The sequence below is a fragment of the Hoplias malabaricus genome, chromosome 3 (assembly GCF_029633855.1).
Source record: "Hoplias malabaricus isolate fHopMal1 chromosome 3, fHopMal1.hap1, whole genome shotgun sequence".
Classification (NCBI taxonomy): domain Eukaryota; kingdom Metazoa; phylum Chordata; class Actinopteri; order Characiformes; family Erythrinidae; genus Hoplias; species Hoplias malabaricus.
This window is the reverse complement of record NC_089802.1, coordinates 8336705-8357729: the sequence shown is the minus strand read 5'-3', so window position 1 is coordinate 8357729 and position 21025 is coordinate 8336705. Positions and strand designations below refer to the sequence as shown.

Here is a 21025-nt window from a genome sequence, read left to right as displayed (position 1 = left end):
TTCAATCTGATTGTTTTAAAGCTCCATTATGTTAATGGGGTGATCATGACAGGCTTAGTTCCAGCAAGGAACTAAACCTGTTTTACACCATTTTGATTTCAAGGTTATTAGTTTGATGGTTATTGAACATTTTCTCATATTGATGATGAATTTCAGAACTTCAGAATTCATCATGTTTCCATGTTGTGTCTGTAGGGAGCACTCTTTCTCGCCAAGCTTCACTGCCCAACCAAAGGCATCACACACTGGCCAGAGTCCCTCCCCCCTGCAACCCTCATCATGCCCCTCACACTGATGACTCTTATACCTTGTATGCATCCATGCATCACGCCTTACCTCGACAAAATGGCCTGGACCAGCACCCAGGTACTGCAGGCTGTGCCCTTCAAACACACTCGTAGATGTGCTTGGAAAACGCAAGCTCTTTCAGGATTTAAATATATGCACAAACACTGGCATTGGTATTCAGGTAGATGTTCTTTCATGCATATCTGTCCCTCTCTTAATCTCTCTCTCTCTCTCTCTCTCTCTCTCTCTCTCTCTCTCTCTCTCATACTCACACACACACACACACACACATGCACACACACACACAGAGCTGTCCTCTTTTTCAGCAGAATATTTTACAAAGTAGGATTGTAGGATTTAACTTAAAGCAAAAGCCAAGCTTGTCAACTAATGTTACATTTGACCTAAGTATAAAAGGAGATATTTAATTAGGATTTAAATATGCCTCCGTCCTGTCTTGACATCAAAGCAACCTAAAAAAAGTTGAATATCTAGAAACCGCTGATCCAAAAATGTGAAGTGAATATAAATGTAATCATTGTCAGTATGAAATCTAACGTAGTGAAATTTTTACTTTGTAAAAAAAGTAAAGATTTAGATTCAGAGGGATCTTTTTGCCCACATCACCTGTATCCAGGCTGTCATGTATGTTAAGCTGCATACATTGTGAACCATATGGTTGCCCACCAGGCCCCCATACCCCCAGATCCTCCCCCTTTTCAGCCTTTGAAGTGTTTGTGTTTGCTAGGTTCACCTCCTGAAAGCCCCAGTGCCCTGTGTATCCAAGCTAGCCCCAAAGAACCAGAGGATATTTGGGTCCTCAGGACCTCTCTGACCGGTAAGATTTACCCATCTCCCTACTGGCCCCTGTCAGTCCTCAGTGTACCCCCAACCTGTCATCATAAGCCTGTCACCCTTGCTGGTCCTGACACTCAGAAGAGCAGCGGACAAAAAGTCAGGAGTGATGACCTGGTCAATACGAGTTAAAGCAGAAGCTCAGTGTTTCCCCCTAGCCCTGGTCTTAACATGCTTTTTATGTTTTAGCTGCAAACACACTTATAAACCTCTGTGCTTCTTTTCCTCTGATAGATTGTGCATAATATCCTTTCTTCTACTAGTCTTGTGCACATATCTTTCTTACTAACTGTCTCCGTCTTCTCCCCTCTGTCTCTCAATGTCTCTCACTCTCTCTCAGGAGACAGGAACAGTGTTGGAAGTGCTGGCAGTGTTGGAAGCAGTCGTAGTGCTGGTAGTGGACAGAGTACTGAGGCCAACTTCATCCACAATGCACAGCACCATCCCAGCACTAGTGTACAGGACATCAACAAGGTGTGCTTATCCTTAAATGGGAATTTCAGTTGAAGAATATTGAAATGCTTAAGATGTAAACGTCATTCAGGGCAGTTTGATTTGTAAGGCTCTGTTGTAAGGAACCAGACTGATTTAGAAATTGGTAGCAAATGTCCAAAGGATTTAATGCCTCTTTAAGCTTCCCATGGAAAGTTACCATGTGAAATGCATGTTCATTTAATGTAACATCAATGTGATCTTATAATAAGTGTATCTTTCTGGAGGCATCGTGTGCTATTGCACAAAACTTTAGTAAAACCTCTTAAAAACATGCCCCATAAATACATCTAGTCTAGACCCTTTTAAAAACGTTGGTTGACATGCAGCCGAAAATAATTCTTAATCCTGGTGAGAATAAAACCCACATTGGAAAAAAAAACATGAATAAAGGTGGGGGGAAACTGAACTGCAGTTAAATCATCACCATCCATGACTCCTCTGAGCTCCACAAATCCCTGCTTGGGAAGCCATATAAATGTATGCATTTGGCATCCAGAGAAACTTAGAGTTTAATCCTGCTACAGACATAGACACTAAAGGACTCATTTTGGTGTAGCGTTATATATATCTCCTCATTTCTGGTAGTGCTAGGAACCAGGGAACGCCGTGTCTATGGATAACAGACAAACTAGTTATTTAACAATTCACAAAATGATCCCAAACAACACTTTTTACTATTTATGTGCTTCACTTGATATCAACAGTAACAAAAAATAAGAGCTATGTCTACTGTTGTCCTTCTCGTTTGATATTACGACTGCTAAAACATTAGCATTGTATATATTCAGTAATAGAGGCCTTTCAGACTTTATATTTTCAGTGTCAGATTTAACATTTCTTTACACAGCCTTTCAGACTTAGTTTGATATCAATAATGAAACAAAACACGGGCCTCATTAATGTATTTTAATGGCATTAAATAATCAATGCTTTTAGGAGTGTGTCGCTTAGCATTTTCAACCGTCTTATAAATGTTTTTATTTGTGCAGGTGCCTCCCCCTGGTGGAGAGTCAGTAGAACAGCACCATGCGGCTCCTGACCTCATCAAAGCAGAGCTTTCAGGTTAGTTCACTGAGAAAATGATTTCTTATTCAGTCTGTTATAAAATACAAAGCATGCTATATTTGTTCTTGAGAAATACCCGTACAAAGAACGAAGATCATGTTTTGTAGGCTACTTTTGTAAATTGTGAAAGAACTTTTTGTTTGCTCCACAAAAGTATTTAGAAGCAATAAAAAGTTGATATAATTCAGGTGCTCTTTGTTTTATGGCAGAAATTAAGGGTATGAGCTGGTTGAGTCTAAGCTATTCTAGGCACAATCAGATTCCTCTGTGGGAGGAGGTATGAGGAAGGAGGTGGCCACTCAGCCACACAGCCGCACAGAGCGAGGGAAAGTGGTGTAGTGATAGACACAACAATTACAAAAAGAAGAGATGAGACTAAAATGGTGGAATTTTAAATCTAACACAGAGATGAGATCAAGAAAGCGTGTGAAGTTCAGTATATTTTACAGAGGTAAGAAATATTTTATGTGAATAGCTACTCTTTTTTTTTCTTGATATTTTTTGTGTGTTTGTTTCTCACAGTTTGTGTGTGTGTGTGTGTGTGTGTGTGTGTGTGTGTGCAGGGCAGTTGTTTGAATTGGTGTTTAATGTATTTAAATACTGTGTGTATTTAAGTGTTGAACAATATGGCAGTAATAGTTACAGGTGGTTAGAGAGGCATACGGAGGTCCAAATCAAAGGTATCATTATGGACTTAGTCCTTCTTGCAGAAGTAATAAACTCCATTCTTTTGTATGAATTTCTGAGGTCCTAGATCACAAACACCACTTGATGTGGGGTTTGTGGGTTCGAGTCCTGCTCCGGGTGACATTGCTCTGTTGGTAGATGGAGTGTGTGTCGCCCTGAGAAAGATTGGTGAGCCTTTCCAGGGTGTGTTTCCCCCTTGCTTCCAGTGATTCTGGGTAGGCTCCGGACCCACTGTGACTCTGAGGTAGATAAGAGGTTACTGACAATGAATGACTAAATAAACAGAGCTCCATCATTAACAATCCCCTTCTCCACAGACTTTAAACACCAAGCTGGCTCTTCGTGTTGGACATGTTGTAACCTCAGAGCGTCTCACTCTGGCCAAGCTTTTCTGTGGATATTTTTTAAGCTGTTTGCAGTTGAATTATTTTGTCAACAATGCACTTTTAAATGGAGATTGAATGAAAAATAGGTTGGCTCAGATGTAGCTGATATTCATGCATCATATCCCATCAAATTATTTTAATTTGATAAAAAGGAATGTCTGTTTTTCTTAGAATATTTAACTGGAAATTATCAGTAGACATAAAGTTATTGTTATAAATATATGTCAAATGTAACTGGGAAAAAGGTCCCAATGTGGAATATTGTGTATGAATATGCAAAGAGAATAATGGGATAGGGCGGCACGGTGGCGCAGCAGGAAGTGTCAGAGTCACATTCCCGCTCCGGATGACTGTCTGTGAGGAGTGTGGTGTGTTCTCCCTGTGTCTGTGTGGGTTTCCTCCGGGTGACTGTCTGTGAGGAGTATGGTGTGTTCTCTCTGTGTCCGCGTGGGTTTCCTCCGGGTGACTGTCTGTGAGGAGTTGGTGTGTTCTCCCTGTGTCTGCGTGGGTTTCCTCCAGGTGACTGTCTGTGAGGAGTTGGTGTGTTCTCTCTGTGTCCGCGTGGGTTTCCTCCGGTTGCTCCGGTTTCCTTCCACAGTCCAAAAACACACGTTGGCAGGTGGATTGGCGACTCAAAAGTGTCAATAGGTGTGAATGTGTGAGTGTGTGTTGCCCTGTGAAGGACTGGCGCCCCCTCCAGGGTGTATTCCCGCCTTGCGCCCAATGATTCCAGGTAGGCTCTGGACCCACTGTGACCCTGAACTAGATAAGCGCTTACAGATAATGAATGAATGAATGGGATATAAAAGCTTGTTATATTTACAATATAGTTTAAAATAAAATGTGTATATCTTCAGTGATGTTTTTGAGGAAAGTGGTGTTGGATTTTACAGCTTTGGAATCAGAAGCTGTTTGATTTTGTGCCTTTTTTTACGTGGTGCATTGTTGGTAAGTGCTCAGCTTCATGCACAAATAGGTGCACGTTATTTTGTGTCAAATACCCACTGTGTCAAGTGCTAGGGAACAGTCTTTTTTTGTACTGTACGGATTTGTATTCCCACAGACACGTGCACACACAGGTTTGTATTGTTCTTTGTTTACCACCTTTGCTTGTACTCTCCATCATGCTGAGGTGAAAAAATATTTGCCTTCGTTTCTAACTGGACTTTTATCTCCAAGTTCCTGAAGCACAGAGTCCATCGGGTCCCGGCTACAGTGATGTAAAAAATCAAATAATAACATGTACACATGATGCTACAGGGCCTTTTTCACTTTCTCCTAGATGCACAGCTGTCTCTGTGGAGTAAGAGCAACATTCCACTGACAGTGTCTGTGTATGCAATTCTGTGTTCTTGTTATTCCTCCAGGAGCTCCAGGTCGCCGGCAGGCTCTCAGCAGCTCCAGGGCTGGGGAACACAACTTCAGTACACATGTTCATATCCGTCCAGAGCAGCTACTGGAGGGCAGGGTCGGTGCATTAATAATGGCATCTTTTCATAGTAATCTTTTGTTTTAGAATTGTAAATGATGTCATAGATGTAATTCTTTGTGTGTGTACAATCTATGACTAAAGGCATTATGTATATACTGTCATGCTCTTACTATGTATCTGTTTCCACAAGCTCTTTGGTGTAAACTCGGCTTATAGGTCTTCTCTTATGATGCTAGTAATGCATATTTTGGCACCACAGGACGCAGAGGCCATTTACCAGTGGCTGAGTGAGTTTCAGCTGGAGCAGTACACAGCCAATTTCCTCACTGCAGGCTATGATGTGCCTACCATCAGCAGAATGACTCCTGAGGTAACACAACTCTACTGCGAAGAGTACCCATTAACTCACTGGTCATTTATTACCCTCTATCAGATCTTGTTGTGTGGTATATGCAGTGTATGTTTAGGGTGTTTCATTTTTTGTTTTTGTGAATATGTATGACGTGTTTACTGCAAAGAAATTGCCGAACAAAATAATGATTTTAACTTGGAGGTTATTGTAGAAATAATGTCAAACTTAAAATATAATATAAAATATCGTCCATAAAAATCTCTAGAATGATCTAGAAAGTTCATAAATAACCATATCATAGTATCACTGTATAAGAAATATTAACCATATTCCTGCTATATTTATTGGCGGATTTCTTGCAGTATCTCGCTAAAATCTGTGTGATTATGAGAATCTCATTACAAAGTTTCTGCTATAATGTTCATATTCTCATGCCAGGATCTCACAGCTATTGGTGTAACAAAGCCAGGCCATCGCAAAAAGATTTCAATGGAGATCAGCAATTTGAACATCCCTGAGTGGCTACCAGACTACATCCCGGTAAAGTTTATTTACGACTGGTTTGTGAACAAGTTTGCTTCTGAATAGCATTTTTAATCATTTAATCATTGTCCTTGACCACATTTTCAGTCTGACATTGGTGAATGGCTTGGAACTATAGGACTTTCTCAGTATCAGAAGAGGCTAGCAGAGAATGGCTATGACTCCATTAGCATTGTGCGAGACATCACGTGGGAGGATCTGCAGGAAATTGGCATCAACAAACTGGGTACATACTACATTATGTCAGCTATCAATAAGAATTAATTTGCTTTTCTGAGCTGTAGATCTGTGATTTTACTATTTCTTTTAGTGTTTTAGTGTCACAGCCACACAGAGTGGTGGGTTCAAGTCATGCTCCGGGTGACTGTCTGTGAGGAGTGTGGTGTGTTCTCCCCGTGTCCGCCTGGGTTTCCTCCGGGTGCTCTGGTTTCCTCCCACAGTTCAAAAATACACGTTAGTAGGTAGGCTCCGGATCCACCGGGACCCTGAACTGGATATCTCACTAATTTATTCATTATCTGTAACCGCTTATCCAATTCAGGGTCCCAGTGGGTCCAATGTCTATCCAGAATCATTGGGCGCAATGTGGGAACACACCCTGGAGGGGGCGCCAGTACTTCACAGGGCGACACACACACACCTACGGACAATTTTGAGTCACCAGTCCACCTACCAACGTGTGTTTTTGGACCATGGGAGGAAACCGGAGCACCCGGAGGAACCCCGCGTGGACACGGGGAGAACACACCAAACTTCTCACAGACAGTCACCCGGAGCCGGACTTCAACCCACAACAGGCCCCTGGACCTGTGTGACTGCGACACTACCTGCTGTGCCACTGTGCCGCTCATATCACGCTAATTATCACACAATCGACTCACACTATGCAGAGCTGTTAACAGATTTGTGAAAGTGGTTTCTTACACTGTAAGAGAGAATATAACAACTGTAAAATGTATATGTTTTAAACTTAACAACAGCAGAGGTGGCCATTCAAAGTGTTGATTGTGTGCATTTGTTTTTTTCACTGAACTACATGAATTTTTGTTTTGTTTAATCATGTACTTTACATTGACTGGAGTCTTGGATTCTCTACAGGGCACCAGAAAAAGATGATGCTTGCTGTGAAGAAGCTATGTGATGTACAGAAAGCTTTGAGGAACCTAGCAGAAGGGCAGGGGACACTGCAACACAAAAATGCCCCTCCAGCCCTGGAGCTAGTAGCTATTGAGCCAGTGGACAATGCCGATGGCCCTTCCTCACCTCTGTCACCCAAGATGCTGACCTTTCAGGACAGCGAACTCAGTGCCGAGCTGCAGAATGCCATGACACAAAGTGGCTACAGTGGCTGCCAGGAGGATCTTGGAGCTGCTGTGAGTGGGACTGCCATGTCTGTCAGCCAGGAAAGCTCACGGTCTTGGGGCTCTGGGCGATCTCAGGAGCGCCCCCTAGCATCTGTCACTCCACACAGTCGCTCAGATGAGAATCTGAGCCCAGATTACAGCCCTTGCAAAGATCGCTATGCCATTTCTGAAAGCCAGGTGATGCCTACAAAGATGTTACCAACACTGCCCCAGCAGCATCATCATCCTTCATCTGGCAGTCCTACATCAACAAGGACGCCACCAATAACCCCAAGTAAGGCCTCTCGCTTTGTTTACCCTGCTGTCCAAACCAAGCCCAGGCCTGGGGTCTCAACAGCACTGCCTCAGCTTATTGGTCCTCATGGTTCCCCCAACACAAGAGGTTTCAGCTACCTCCAACCCCAGAACTTGAGCCCAGACCAGGCCCGCATCACCACCTCCAGGCCGACACGGCCCAGTGGAGGAAACTCTCGGCCAAAGAAGCGCTCCCAGAGTCTGTCACGCTATGCCTTGTCTGATGGGGAAGCTGAGGAAGATGAAGATCCAGCACCATCAGCCAACCTAGCATCATATGCCACACTCACACGCAAGCCTGGTCGCAGCCAACCGCCTACAGCTGCCAACGTGGGCCGGAGTCATTCTTTTGCCATACGAGCCAGGAGGAAAGGGCCACCTCCGCCCCCTCCGAAGCGCATGAGCTCTGCCCCAAGCACAGTAAATAGCAGTGGGGTGGATACAGAAAGTGCGGGAAGTGTCCGAAGTATTGCAGCCAGGCTAGAGAGTAGTGGAGAAAGCCCTACCAAAACAAATGGCAGCCCCACGTTCAGAACTTCCTCAAGCACCACCCCAGCTAGAGCTGTAATCAGTAGAAGAAGGACGACCAGTGAGCCGTCAGAGAGTGAACCTGAGCCGGCAGAGTTCTGTGGAGTCAAATCTGAAGAGCAAGACAAGAAGCTTCAGGTAAAGCTTGAGGCTCCTCAAGGGACTTTGCGTGAGAGCATTCCATTTGCCGAGGAGGGAAAAGTGACCATAAAGCAGAGACCAAAAATAGCACTAGCTAAGACGGACAGTGAAATCTCTTTTGAATCCCACAAACCCACACAGCCACCCAAGCCCTCTTTAGAGTTGCCTGAGTTCAACCTGACAGAGTCAGACACGGTTAAGAGGAGGCATAAACCCAGAGAGAAGGAATTGCAAACTGTCAGTCAGATCACTCATAGAGTCCCAGAGGCAGAGAAAATATTACCATGTCTTCAGAACGGTGGCCCACCAAGAAATCTCACCAAACAGCCTCTCTACCCCAAACCAGTTTCTCCGCAGAAACCTCCCACCCCCTGTAAACCTACACGCCATGCAGCGGCAGGTTCTTTAGGTAAGCAATCTTCTGCACCGCTACACTTAATTCTGAATTATAATGATTTGTTTCCCTACATATTTGTCAAATAAAGTCACCGTCTGTGGGTTTAATGGATGTTATTTTGTTGTTATTAGCAGACGGATCACCTAGGATGCCTACTAAGGTGGCACAGAACACTGCATTTACCCTTTCCTCTTCATCTGGCGCTGTGGCGGTCTGCCCCCCTATCTGTGGACCTCTGGACCAGAAGGTCAGAGGTCAGCCTCAAGCTGCAAGACAAGGCCCAGATGAGATGGTCCAGAAAAGGCTAGAACAGACCAGCACTTCTCTGGAGGCAGCACTGAAAGTTGTGGAGAAAAAGTTAGCTCAAGAGGATCAAACAGAAAGGTAACACCCCCAAAAACCTGTAAAATGGCAACAGTGTTAGATCTGTTCTCTGTAGGAACACTGGCGGCAATATATATCATATTTATAAGTAGCATTCATTATATTCAGTAGAGAAGGAGAGTAAATCAAGCTTCATGAGTGGTATTAGAGGCTGGTTTAGATGGATAAGATTAGATTGTGGTACAGATGGGGATATTAAAGGCAAGAATGATGTATAAATATCATGGACCCGTGGGAAGAGACAGATGGTGTAATAATGACAAGCTCTCTCTGTTTTAAAACAAACTGCCTTCATGTTTTTCTAGGCAAGCACATGTTCAACAGTATCCACTCTATGTGTATTGGTTTCAATGTAGAATGTCTCATATATGCAATGCTCTGCTAAAGACCACTCATTTTTTATTTAATTCCTAGTCAAAACATCCATTTTTTAGTGTAAAAAAAAAAGAAAAAAAAATGTGGAATAAATTTAAGAATGAAAATCTACAAAGAATAATCCATCATTAAGTGTAATATCAATCTGTCAGTATTTAGTTTGTCTGTATTTTTACGCACACTAAAGCCATTTTAACTTTTCATTCTAATGATAATCTAATGGAATCTCAGGGTGGTAACATGATGTATATTTTCAATGATTTCAGAAACAAAATCTCCACTCTCACATCAGATCTGAGAATATCACAGATGTTGCTGTCATTGCTTCCATTTATAGAAGTCAACTAAAAGCATGTTTAGCTTTCAAAAAGGGAAATAATTTGTATTTGTACTAGATCAATGAAATATATGAATCAATATCTGATCAACGAAACACATCACCATCCCGTCAGTGTCAATGCAGCACCGAGTATGATTCACCACCCAAATTATACCTGCACTGTGGTGGTCCAGGGTGTAGGCTGAAATGGGGATATTCAGGGAAACAGATGGACTACAGTCTGTAATTATAGAACTACAAAGTCCTCCTGAATGGTCAGTGGTGCTGATAAAATGTGCAATTAATATAGATTCAAGGTAGGTGTTCCCAATCCTGGGCTTGTTCAGTGTATACAGTGGAACCTCTACCTACGAACTTGATCCGTTCCGTGTCCCGGTTCGTAAGTGGAAAGGTTCGTTTCTCCAGTCAGTTTTCCCCATTTAAAATAATGGAAAAGCAATTAATGCGTTCCAGCCCCCACCCCGAAAGTCACCCTTTTTGCACTGATATATGTTTACAACACTCTCAAATTAGTAAAAAAATACATGTAGCGTTACTAAAAATAAAAAAGAAATACAGTGGTAACGGTGATAAAAAAGAAATGAAGTTTTAAGTGGTTACACATCGCTACCTTGAAGACGTGACGACTGGCTGGAGGAGTAACACAGGCACTGGCTGTATGACGGGAGGTGGGGGGTGGGTGGAATAACGGAGAGTAGGCGGTGAATGTGGGGAAATGAAGCGTAGATACGGCTTAACCTAGCACGAATTTCGATGTCTGCTATTTACACTAATGCTAAGGCTATTTCCCGCTGCCGACTCGGCGGAGGCTCTGGTTTGTTTCTAGAGTCATGGTTCGTTGGTGGAGGCAAAAAATATTCAAATGCCCGATTCATATCTTGGTGTTACGTTTCGGTCTAGGGGATGGGTAGAAAGAGGAAAAAAAAGAGAAACTCACACAGTTTAGAATAAATGAAAAAAGTGTATTTACAAAGAAAATATGGATATTAAATAAATCAAACAATCAAATCTTATAACACACAAAACTTAAAGCCATATCTCCAGGGGTAAGCCACGGCCAAAATAACAAACATAACCCAACACTAACTCCAACCCCAACACTAACTTTGCTATTCAAACCAAATAAACAAATAAATGACAATAAATAACCCTGACTCCCTATCTAACAATAAACCAAGAGAAAATAGATAAACTCAAAAGGCGCTTACCCCCTTCCGGCACAGGTGACCACAAAAATAATAAACAGAACAGAATTAACCCACACAAGGAAACACATAGTCTCCAGAAGTTCACAACTAACACACAGAAGGAAACACACAGTCTCCAGATATACACTGTTCCCACACAGAGACAGAGCAATCACCAAGTTAACACACACAGGGAAACACACAGTCTCCAGAAATACATAGTCCTCACACAGAGACAAAGCAATCACCAAGTGCACAACACATGGCAATTCACAATTGGAAAAAGGGGCGTGTCAATCTTCAGCTTCCTGCTTCTTTTATAGGCAGATACAGGAAACACCTCAGTAGCCAGCAATCCCAGAAATCTCCACAGCTCCACCTAAAGACAGGGAGGGATAGCAAGACAACAAGAAAAGGAAAAGAAGAGAGACAGGCATACAACCCGTAACACTTGGAAAGTTCATTAGTAGAGGCGTTCGTTAGAGGTTTGACTGTATATATATGAAAATGTACTCAACTAAATACTGAGCCTCCAAACTCGTGTGGACATACGGTTGAATACACTGGCCTTGTTCATGCTCTCTTCTTTATTCTTGCAGTGGCGTTTACAGAGTGAAGTCGGCGGGCAACATTCTGGATGACATCGGCAACATGTTTGATGATCTTGCTGACCAGCTGGACGCTATGTTGGACTGATCTAATTCTGCCAATTTGGACTTTTCATGTAGCATCTTCAGCTGGACAGAGAGTGTTTTGGGGGCACTGTAGGTTCATGAGGTCTCCGAGAAAAACCTCTCAGCCTCTGTGGCTCTCTCAGATTTACACTTCACTTATTGCTTCAGAGTGATGGCTTTAGATCCAGATGGGCACTAAATCACCAAATTCAAGGGGCTGTGCAGTTTATAGACTGCAGTGTGGCCTGCGGGTGGAATAAAAACCTGTGGGCTTGCACCACGGCTCAGAACTAGAGCAGCATCAGTGGAGAAATGATGCAATGAGACGTGAGGCTCCCACCAAGGTCCAGCTTATCTGCTCTGCTGGCTCACTAGGACAGAAATGTGTCCTTTCTGTTGCTGCCAGTACTTTATAGCACTTACATTTGGAACGTAGCGTGTCTTTGAGGGAAACACTTTCATTTCCTGTTGCACACAGACCGTTCGCCTCTAGGCATGAGAATCTATAAACAAAGCTAGCATTTGACCTCTCCATCATTCTGATCTTACAGTACATCACCGGCCTCTCACAACACTGTTTGTACACACAGTAGCTACTGCTCTTATGTGTGCAATAAGCATATAACTGCAGAACAGTCACTATAGTTGTGAAATAAAAACTTTTTAAAAAATTGAAAAGCAAATATTTAATTGCTTTCATGTTGCTTGATATCTTCACTTTAAACAATGAGGAGGATTTGATTTAAAATGAGGATGTGGGTGTTAAAAACAAAAATGATGAATGGGGTTCAGAACGGAATACAATCCCCCTTGAAATGTAATCAACGCACTGCCTTTCACCATGTGGTACTTCAAAAATAAATGCACACATTCCATTTAAAATCCATTTAAAACGCGACATCCAGAAAACATGCCAAAATGAAAAGGAAAAGGATCATTACACTGACCATTACATGATGGAACACGCTGTAGTTGTGCATTGATTACATTTCAAGATGCACTGAATTTGAATTATATAAACGTATATAAAAATGTCCCCTTATATCAGTTTTCACTGGAGAGCCCAAGTGACTCAAAAGCAACATATTTAGGCGTTTATTTTGTTTTATATTTACATGCATTCCATATATTCAATAGAGGGAAATCCTTTATAAAATATGGCTGAGTCTCAAAGGACATTACATATTATCAACATCCAGTAAGGGAAAACCGATGCAGCCATTTATAAAAGTGTTCAGATTGTAACCGCACACAAACTCTGTGGACCAAATTTATCAGACAATGATTACAAAATTACAAAGGACCATTATTTCAGGGTCCAGTATTTGCACAAATATTCTCTATCAAATGAACTATTCTAAAATAACAGCGAGCAAGAAAGAGCTTATTCTTATGGCCAAAAATGTTGTGGCAAAAATAATATAGTTGATATAGTTTTCCTATGTTAGAGTCATTAGTAGAGGTTAATATTTCATAGTTTTATAATGATTATAAGAGAAAGTATTCTTTGCATGTATTTCATTCCTGTTTGCATCCTAGATTATTTTTTAAGTGTAAATGGAAAGAGTGTGTTGAGTTGCAAATTATAAAGAAAAAACAACTATTTTTAACAGATCTACCACAAGGGACACAATACTTTTATTACTCTTGTATTTCAAAATATTTACATAAATAACGGTAAAACAGGCAAGTAATCTGAATGTTGGGAATTACTGGAAGACAAATCTGCTTTGTTTTGCACTTTTTTACATATTATATGCACTGTACTTAATGTAGCCTGTGTTTTATTTTAGATGGCTGTGTACCCTGCATGTGCAGTATATAGTCTTGATTTCCAAAACATTTGTTTGTTTGATTGTTTCTTTACCCAAATATATAGACTAGTGTTTGCAAGAGGAATGGTGCTTCCTAAACTTGCATGTATTTTTTTATATCAACCAATGACTATAGATTTTATATGACATAACTATTGATATTCCTATTTTTTAATCAACTCTAAGTCACCCAGTTGGTGTTGCAGCCTACGTTTGATGTATACTACTGTATAATGCTCTGTAAATGTTTCTAAATGCTGCAGTGCAATGTGCATTGTGTTGCCATGTCATTACTATGACTGAACTGTAAATCAGTGTTGGCCTATAAAGTGACTGCTGTTTTAAGAAAAAGGCTATCAAAATGCTATTTAATAATGACAATTAAAGTGTTTTATGTGTTCTACAGTGCCAATTATTTCCATTACATGTTATGATTAAAATTTTTAAGATTGTGCCACTTCCCCACAGACAAATTATTTCATAAAAAAACTTTAACAATTATGAAATGATTTAGAGTTTACTACGAAACAGAAAATGTACACAGTTGGATCTGAAAAGGGGAAGCAGCCCCAGAAAGATTCAGAAAAAAGTGAGGGATTTTAAGAAAAGAGATGCAAAAGGACAAAGCCACGAAGGGGGAAAAAAAATCCTCTAGATCCAGCTGTCATGACATTTTGTGTAGTCACAGAGCTCCTCTGACGTAAACCACAGGCTGATCTCAGTGTTGGCACTGTCTATAGAATCACTCCCATGGATGATGTTCCTGAAACAGAAACCAGAGTGTTTCTCCTTGGCAAAGCTGTAATAATGTTACTGAATATGTGAATTTCCTATATTCACACATGTACTATGTGTAGTTCACACTGAGTAAAAAGCCCATTCAAGTTTAATATTTTTCAAAGCTAACCTTCAGAGGGTTCCAACAGTAATATCTAACTGCAGACTGAAAACTAGGTGTAAAGTGAACAACAGAATTGGATCATACCTGACAACCTGGACGCAGAAGTCACCTCGAATTGTCCCAGGCTTTGAATCAGCAGGGTCCGTCTCACCCAGCATCACCCGACCTGTTTTTATTACATTACAGCCCTCCCAAACCTGACAGGGGACAAAAAAAACATGCTTACATATTGTTACTGTCCAATGAAGGGAAGGGGGATATTACAAACCTTGCTGATTTTCTCTGTGTTCATTACATCAGTGCATGCAACTCCAGGAACAAATTCAATTGCATTCATTTTTTACAGTTAAGTGCACAATTCCAGGTTGTGGGGATTCCCACTCCAGGTGACTGTCTGTGAGGAGGTGGTGTGTTCTCCCTGTGTCAGTGTGGGTTTCCTCCGGGTGCTCTGGTTTCCTCCCACAGTCCAAAAACACACATTGGTAGGTGGATTGGCGACTCAAAAGTGACGTTGGGTGTGAGTGTATGAGTGAATGTGTGAGTGTGTGTGATGCCCTCTGAAGGACTGGCGCCCCCTTCAGGGTGTATAGCCGCCTTGCACCCAGTGATTCCAGGTAGGCTCTGGACCCACCGTGACCCTGAATTGGATAAGCGGTTACAGATAATGGATGGATGGATGAAGTGCACAATTCCTACTTATCTGCTGAGTGTAACATATAAAGAAAATAAGTCAGAACATATAAAATGGGACAGCTTTTGCATATTACATTATATTATTCAGTAAACTCCACACGCATGTCATTTGATCTGCATTGCTTGCTTTCTACAGTATAACTGAAGGACATTCTACACCTGAAAGTTCACCCAGCACATTCTTACAATTATACAGTCATGTAAGTGTATGGGTAGTAACCTACAAAATTCTTCACACCCCCTGCACGTTATTTTAAACGACTTCAAAGTGACTGTGGCTCTTCAGAGACAGTAAAGCAGTATAAATAGATTATCTCTCTCACCATGGCAACCACAGGGCCAGAGGACATGTAACTGACAAGTCCAGGGAAGAACGGCCTGTCCTTCAGGTCACTGTAGTGCTGCTTGAGAAGGTCTTCACTGGCCTGCAACACACAAATGTACACAGTTACACACTGTGAGGTGAAGTAAAGACAAATTGTCCACTGAACGTCATCTTCATTTCTTATTACATTAACTTCGATTCCAAATTAAGTATGCGCTTTCCTTTTTTCGCAGGATCCCATAAAATATAATATGATATCACAAAACAAATGTATTCCAGTAGCAGGGCATGTTGCACATAAACAGACAGTTAGTAAAATAACAAGGGGAAAGTAAGATGAGTTATATTTTGGACATATGAGGATTTGTCCTGACAGTGACGGTTATGTATGCACTGCAATACATCACCTGGCATTTTTTTGGAAGTGCTCCGCCACTAGTAACCTCAGAAAAAAAAATTGATATTCAGCACAACCTGTTCTTTTAGCAAAGCAGAGCATACTGCACAGCTGGCATGCTCTTTATCTTTGATAATTCAGGCTGTTCTCTATTGTATTCACTCCTGCTGTTAGAGGCTTAAACGGCAAAAAAGCTTGGCAACATACAATGGAACAGTGATATCTAATAGGCTCTTGATGCAGTATGAAAAAGCAAAACATTGTCAAAGCATGAATGGCAAATTTTACCATTCTCACAAGTGGTGCACTTCATGAAAGTCACACTTAAGTCAGGTATGCTACATTTTACTAGTCTCAGGCTGTGTGATAGCACTGTGAATCTGGGTTACTTTAGGACCTATAAACTTTAGGTTAAATCTAGGGGTTAGAAAGGCATCCTGTTTATACTGCAGTTATGGAATCCAACAAATAGCGCTTATAATGGCTTTAACCCTAAAGAAGAGCAACATATCACAGGACACAGGAAGAAGGATCAAATCCTGCAAGCAGTTCCCTTAAGATGTTCAAGCTAAGAATAGGCATTAGAATTAACCTCACAACTTCTCTGTGCACAGCCGAAAGGGCAAATACTTACTCGGCTTTTATGCGCTTGTCTTTATTCTTGAAGAGTTTGTCATTGTGGGAATTAAATAAAATGAACAAATAATATTTCAGAGATTTGAGTCAGGTCATTCACTTACATGGAGTAACTTCATGGCGACTAACTTGTACCCCTTCTGTTCAAATCGTTTGATGATTTCTCCGATAAGTCCTCTCTGAACTCCATCAGGTTTGATGGCAATGAAGGTGCGCTCCTGATTTCCAGCCATTGGACTGTAACACAGGTCACAATCATTCCAAATGCACTGATGGAGTCAGGGCTGGTATTGCAGCCCAAAATCAGCATCAATTAAGCACATATCTGCACAGGAGTTGACGTACGTGCTCTTCTTGTGAAGGTATGGTTTTGGCTTGAAATTAAGTGCTAAAGCTTGAACTGAAAATACTGAACGTACCAAAACGAAGTCTTAAACTAGTTACTACTCACTTGTGGTCAGTACAAAGAGCACAATCAGAGAAAAAGACTTACGGAGCAGTAGAGGTGCTGCATGGCTGAGGAATATGACTGGGCTGAGTGGACGCCGAAGCCCCTGAGCCCATATCCCATCACGCCTCACCCTTCACCTCTCATTCACCATGACATCCTCATGCCTAGATCTCTCTTGCCCTGCCATTGGCATTGTGTTTTTTTTTCTGCACCTCATTTCTGACAAGCCCCTCCCCCTACATCAGGACTGCCAAGTAATGTTGGTGCTCTCCACAAATGGGTAGTGACTACTTTACATCATCATACATAAATCTACTCATTATACAATTCACTTTTCAGTTTCTAGAAAGAGTAGTTTTTAAAATTGATTTCTCTTCTGTTTATTCACAACTAGCATTTTTAAGATTTTGCATTTTACACCTTGAATTACACCAAAAAGAGACAAAGAGAGTCTTACAAGCCACTTATACTGACAGATGCTGCATGTGCTGAGAAGTTCCACCGCAGTACTATGTATTTATATAAACTGCAGAAGTTAAGGGGCCTTGACCTTAATTATAAATAAGAAATTATTGTTTCTTTATATTGTATTCATTTTTCTTTGCTACTATTATAATAATACAGTATCAAACTATGTATTATATGTAAGACATAAACATGGTAACTGCTGAGGGAAATGTGTCTAAGTGCTTTGTTGCCAAGGACCCTGCATTGACTTGTTACTTTTATTTATATTAATTTGAATAATTATTAAAAGAAATTCAAATTGTGTGCTGGGAATTGATAGTTATATTCTGGCAAATTTCCAAAAGCTCTCAATATCTTTTTTTTAATAAGTGTGCCCATTGGTTGCCACAATTTTCATCCCAATGTTTTGCAATTAGATACTTGTACTCAAAGAAAACTAATGTTAGCTACACTAGCGGTATCAGCTTCTAACCTATGAGATTATGGGAGGGTGGGGCTGGTCTGAATATGGGTGTGGATTAAACTCAGTTCCTAGGCTGGTGCTGGAGCAAATCTTGGCTCTGTGTATTAAGCTTAACAGATCGTTGGCACCTGATGGATCTAATCGCCATGAGCATACAATCCCAGCACAGTGTGGCCTCATCTGATCACACACTCTCCCTCACTGCCCTCTATTTATATCCCGCTCTTCCGGACTGGACACTTCAGTGACTTTACAGGTACAACGGTGATAGGACTGTAAGTACGGTCTATTATCCCAACCACCCCGGGGCAAATGAAAACAGACAAAACAGATTCACTAAAAGGAAACTGAATGTAAACCCAAAGTGAATAAAAATGAACACACGTGCTAAAATCAGATGGGAAAAAAATAATACTACCACAATGTCTTATGTATATATAGCAGGCAGTGTATATAATCACATAAAACACTATACACCTACCATTCAAGATAGAGTTCTTACCTTAAATGATGACCGTGGCTTGACCAGAATCCAAGTGGACAGTTAAACCTCAAAGCTACAGGAGGTAGCAGGCTTACAGTGGGCGGGACGAGCTGCCCTCAGATCATTTACTGCCTGATTGTCCACCCTGCTGGAGAATAACATGCTAGACCAGATTGAATTCCCCACTGCTCTGAGAGTGTTCATACTGGTATGTTGCTGGTTTAGCTAGATCCAGTATCCAAAACACAACTCATTTGCTGGTAGATGGTCTAGGGTGTGTTTTTCAAACGTTTATTACTATTGGATAGAAGTTGTATAGTGTATAGTGTATTTTTGTAGTATGTGTATATATTCCATACACATTTGTTTGTTTTTAATGCTATATGAATTTGGTTGATTCATATTTGTGTCTGTATGTTTTGTTTTTTTTCATTACTAATAAAAACACTAAAAACAGTTTTAGTGTTTGAACATAAATACCATGTTTGATTGTAATGACAGATTCCATATACTGCTATTTAATAATGTATATATAATGTCTATATTATATTAATATACATTCACTCCATATATCATAACTCTACTTCAGGCTTTTTATTTAATTTACTTTGATCAGAAACAGGGCGGCACGGTGGCGCAGCCGTTAGTGTCTCTGTCACACAGCTCCAAGGTCCTTGGGTTGTGGGTCTGTGAAGAGTTTGGTGTGTTCTCCCTGTGTCTACTTGGGTGTCCGGTTTTCTCCCATGGTCCAAAAGTTGGTAGGTGGATTGTTGACTCAAATATGTCCATATGTGTGAGTGTGTGTCGCCCTGTGAAGGACTGGCGCCTCCTCCAGGGTGTGTTTGTTAATTAAAAATTAATAAAGGCTTCTCACACCAGCTTCAGATTAATAAAGAGAGTAGGCTTTTAACTCTATTTGAAGAATTAATGCTTTCCAAACAATTCCGAGACGACCTGTGTCCAGGCATGACTGACCAATCCAGACAATCCAAACTTTTATTGGGCAAGGTGGGGTTAATGTTTGTCACCTGGCTTCTCTTTGTCCTTCCCCAGTATACCATACCCAAATCACCAGTTTCCCAATCATATGATTACCATAGGTTGCTTAATATTCATTATCTGTTACATCATTATCCACAATGCTTCCATTATTTACAAGCGAAGGACTAAATTAGTTTACTAAATAACAACTGTGTGCTTCAGGCCTCAGTAAGACCCAACTTTGAACTGGTCTCTGGAAGCTTCCCTATCCACTACTGTGGTAAAGTTCATAATAAAAAATAAAAACTATCAGTGTCTCAGGCCTTAGCCTTGGACCCAGCAGGTGCTTTGATAATACGAAGATTTTGTAAGAGCCTTTGTTCACATGAAAAGCGTACGTGTGATGTTTACCAGAATTGTACTAGACTAAAATGGGCTTTTTCAGCATCACTGATAAGCCTTCACAGGCATCACAGAGCACACAGACCAACTTAGAGAGAACCAGCTTCACACTTTCACTATTATTAATTATAGTATTTTGCATTAAACACCAATATTCGTTTAAGTGGGCACACTTGTTTACTCTCAGGGTCAACCGGGGGTCTTACTAACCTATATTAATGAAGGGATATACTTTTAATAAGTGTATTTCCATTTTGCTGGTAGATGGTCCATGTTGTTTTTATTAGAAGGGATTATTTCAAATTTAAAAGGCTTACCATATGTAAATGAGAACAATTTTATGACTTGTCTTGTCATGCCACCTAAAAGCAAAGGTCAAAACATGGTGCTCTGATTTGTTTTGTAGAATTGTCCATCATTTTTATGTTTTCATTTGAGCAGTGTGAAACTGCAAGGCTGAGGTCTCTTCATAGTAGAGTTATCTGTGCTACATCTGTGCTACATCCCCATTAAGACCATCAAATTGAATCAAATTTGATGGGTTAAGCACACCCACAGCATCATATCTGATGGAAACTAATCTTGCATTAACCGGGTGATGAGCCGGCCACACAGTCAGATAAATACTTAACGTTAACTGCACATTGCTGACATTTAAATACAGAACAGCAGCAGAAAATGACCAGGGATTACTTAATGGCTATAATATAAGGTTCTACCATCTGCTTGGAGACACAGTCAGTAGTTCTCATTAAAGGTGTTTGGCTTTTATTCATTTTCCAGTTTATACGTGACCTGCCTGTGATTTCTGTAAACTTTTTGATACATTATAAATGTATTTTGAGCTTCATGCTGTCTGACGGGCCTTAAATTAATTGTTCATTTGTACTTTCCACAACAAATGTTTGCTTTGAGTTAATGTTAAATTTTTTAACAAACATGCTGATCATTTGTAATATTTAGACTTATTTGATGTTGTGCGGTTCATTTTTGGTGTATGTTTTTCAGATTTTTCTACTGTCCAGTTTTTTGATGGAATGCTATGGCTTTTGTGGATTGTCAGGTAAAATAAATTACAATTAAATGGGATTTATTCAAACCCCCATCTACCAAATGTCCACTTTAAACTTTTGCATAGTTTCATGCACCTAATCAACCATTCATTCATTCACTGTCAGAAACCGCTTATCCAGTTCAGGGACACGGTGGGTCCGGAGCCTACC

The 21025-nt window shown here is 40.8% G+C and overlaps 2 protein-coding genes across 2 annotated transcripts in view; one reads left to right on the top strand and one right to left on the bottom strand.

Annotated features, from left to right (window-relative positions):
* Positions 1-13984, top strand: part of caskin2 (CASK interacting protein 2) — a 53141-nt gene extending 39157 nt beyond the window's left edge. Inside the window, exons 12-20 of the mRNA XM_066665839.1 lie at positions 1484-1617; positions 2628-2700; positions 5144-5244; positions 5468-5578; positions 5999-6100; positions 6191-6329; positions 7202-8839; positions 8959-9211; positions 11713-13984. Of these exons, the coding sequence (XP_066521936.1) occupies positions 1484-1617; positions 2628-2700; positions 5144-5244; positions 5468-5578; positions 5999-6100; positions 6191-6329; positions 7202-8839; positions 8959-9211; positions 11713-11809 (2648 nt within the window). The 3' untranslated portion in view covers positions 11810-13984. The remainder of the gene's footprint in view (positions 1-1483; positions 1618-2627; positions 2701-5143; positions 5245-5467; positions 5579-5998; positions 6101-6190; positions 6330-7201; positions 8840-8958; positions 9212-11712) is intronic.
* Positions 13985-14252: 268 nt separating this feature from the next.
* On the bottom strand, positions 14253-16790 carry nme2a (NME/NM23 nucleoside diphosphate kinase 2a). Its single transcript, XM_066665547.1, has 4 exons — positions 16658-16790; positions 15519-15620; positions 14587-14699; positions 14253-14364 (listed from the first exon to the last, which is right to left on the bottom strand). Exons 1-4 carry the CDS (start codon positions 16784-16786, stop codon positions 14253-14255), a joined length of 456 nt encoding a protein of 151 aa, XP_066521644.1. The 5' UTR covers positions 16787-16790.
* Positions 16791-21025: the final 4235 nt, after the last annotated feature.

Excerpts from the sequence above, each read along its gene's own strand:
- nme2a (XM_066665547.1), bottom strand. The coding sequence starts at position 16,786 with ATGGCTGGAAATCAGGAGCGCACCTTCATTGCCATCAAACCTGATGGA. Across the intron at positions 14,700-15,518 it reads CTGGCCCTGTGGTTGCCATG|GTTTGGGAGGGCTGTAATGT; the intron begins GTGAGAGAGATA and ends GTCCCCTGTCAG. Across the intron at positions 14,365-14,586 it reads TTCTGCGTCCAGGTTGTCAG|GAACATCATCCATGGGAGTG; the intron begins GTATGATCCAAT and ends TTTCTGTTTCAG.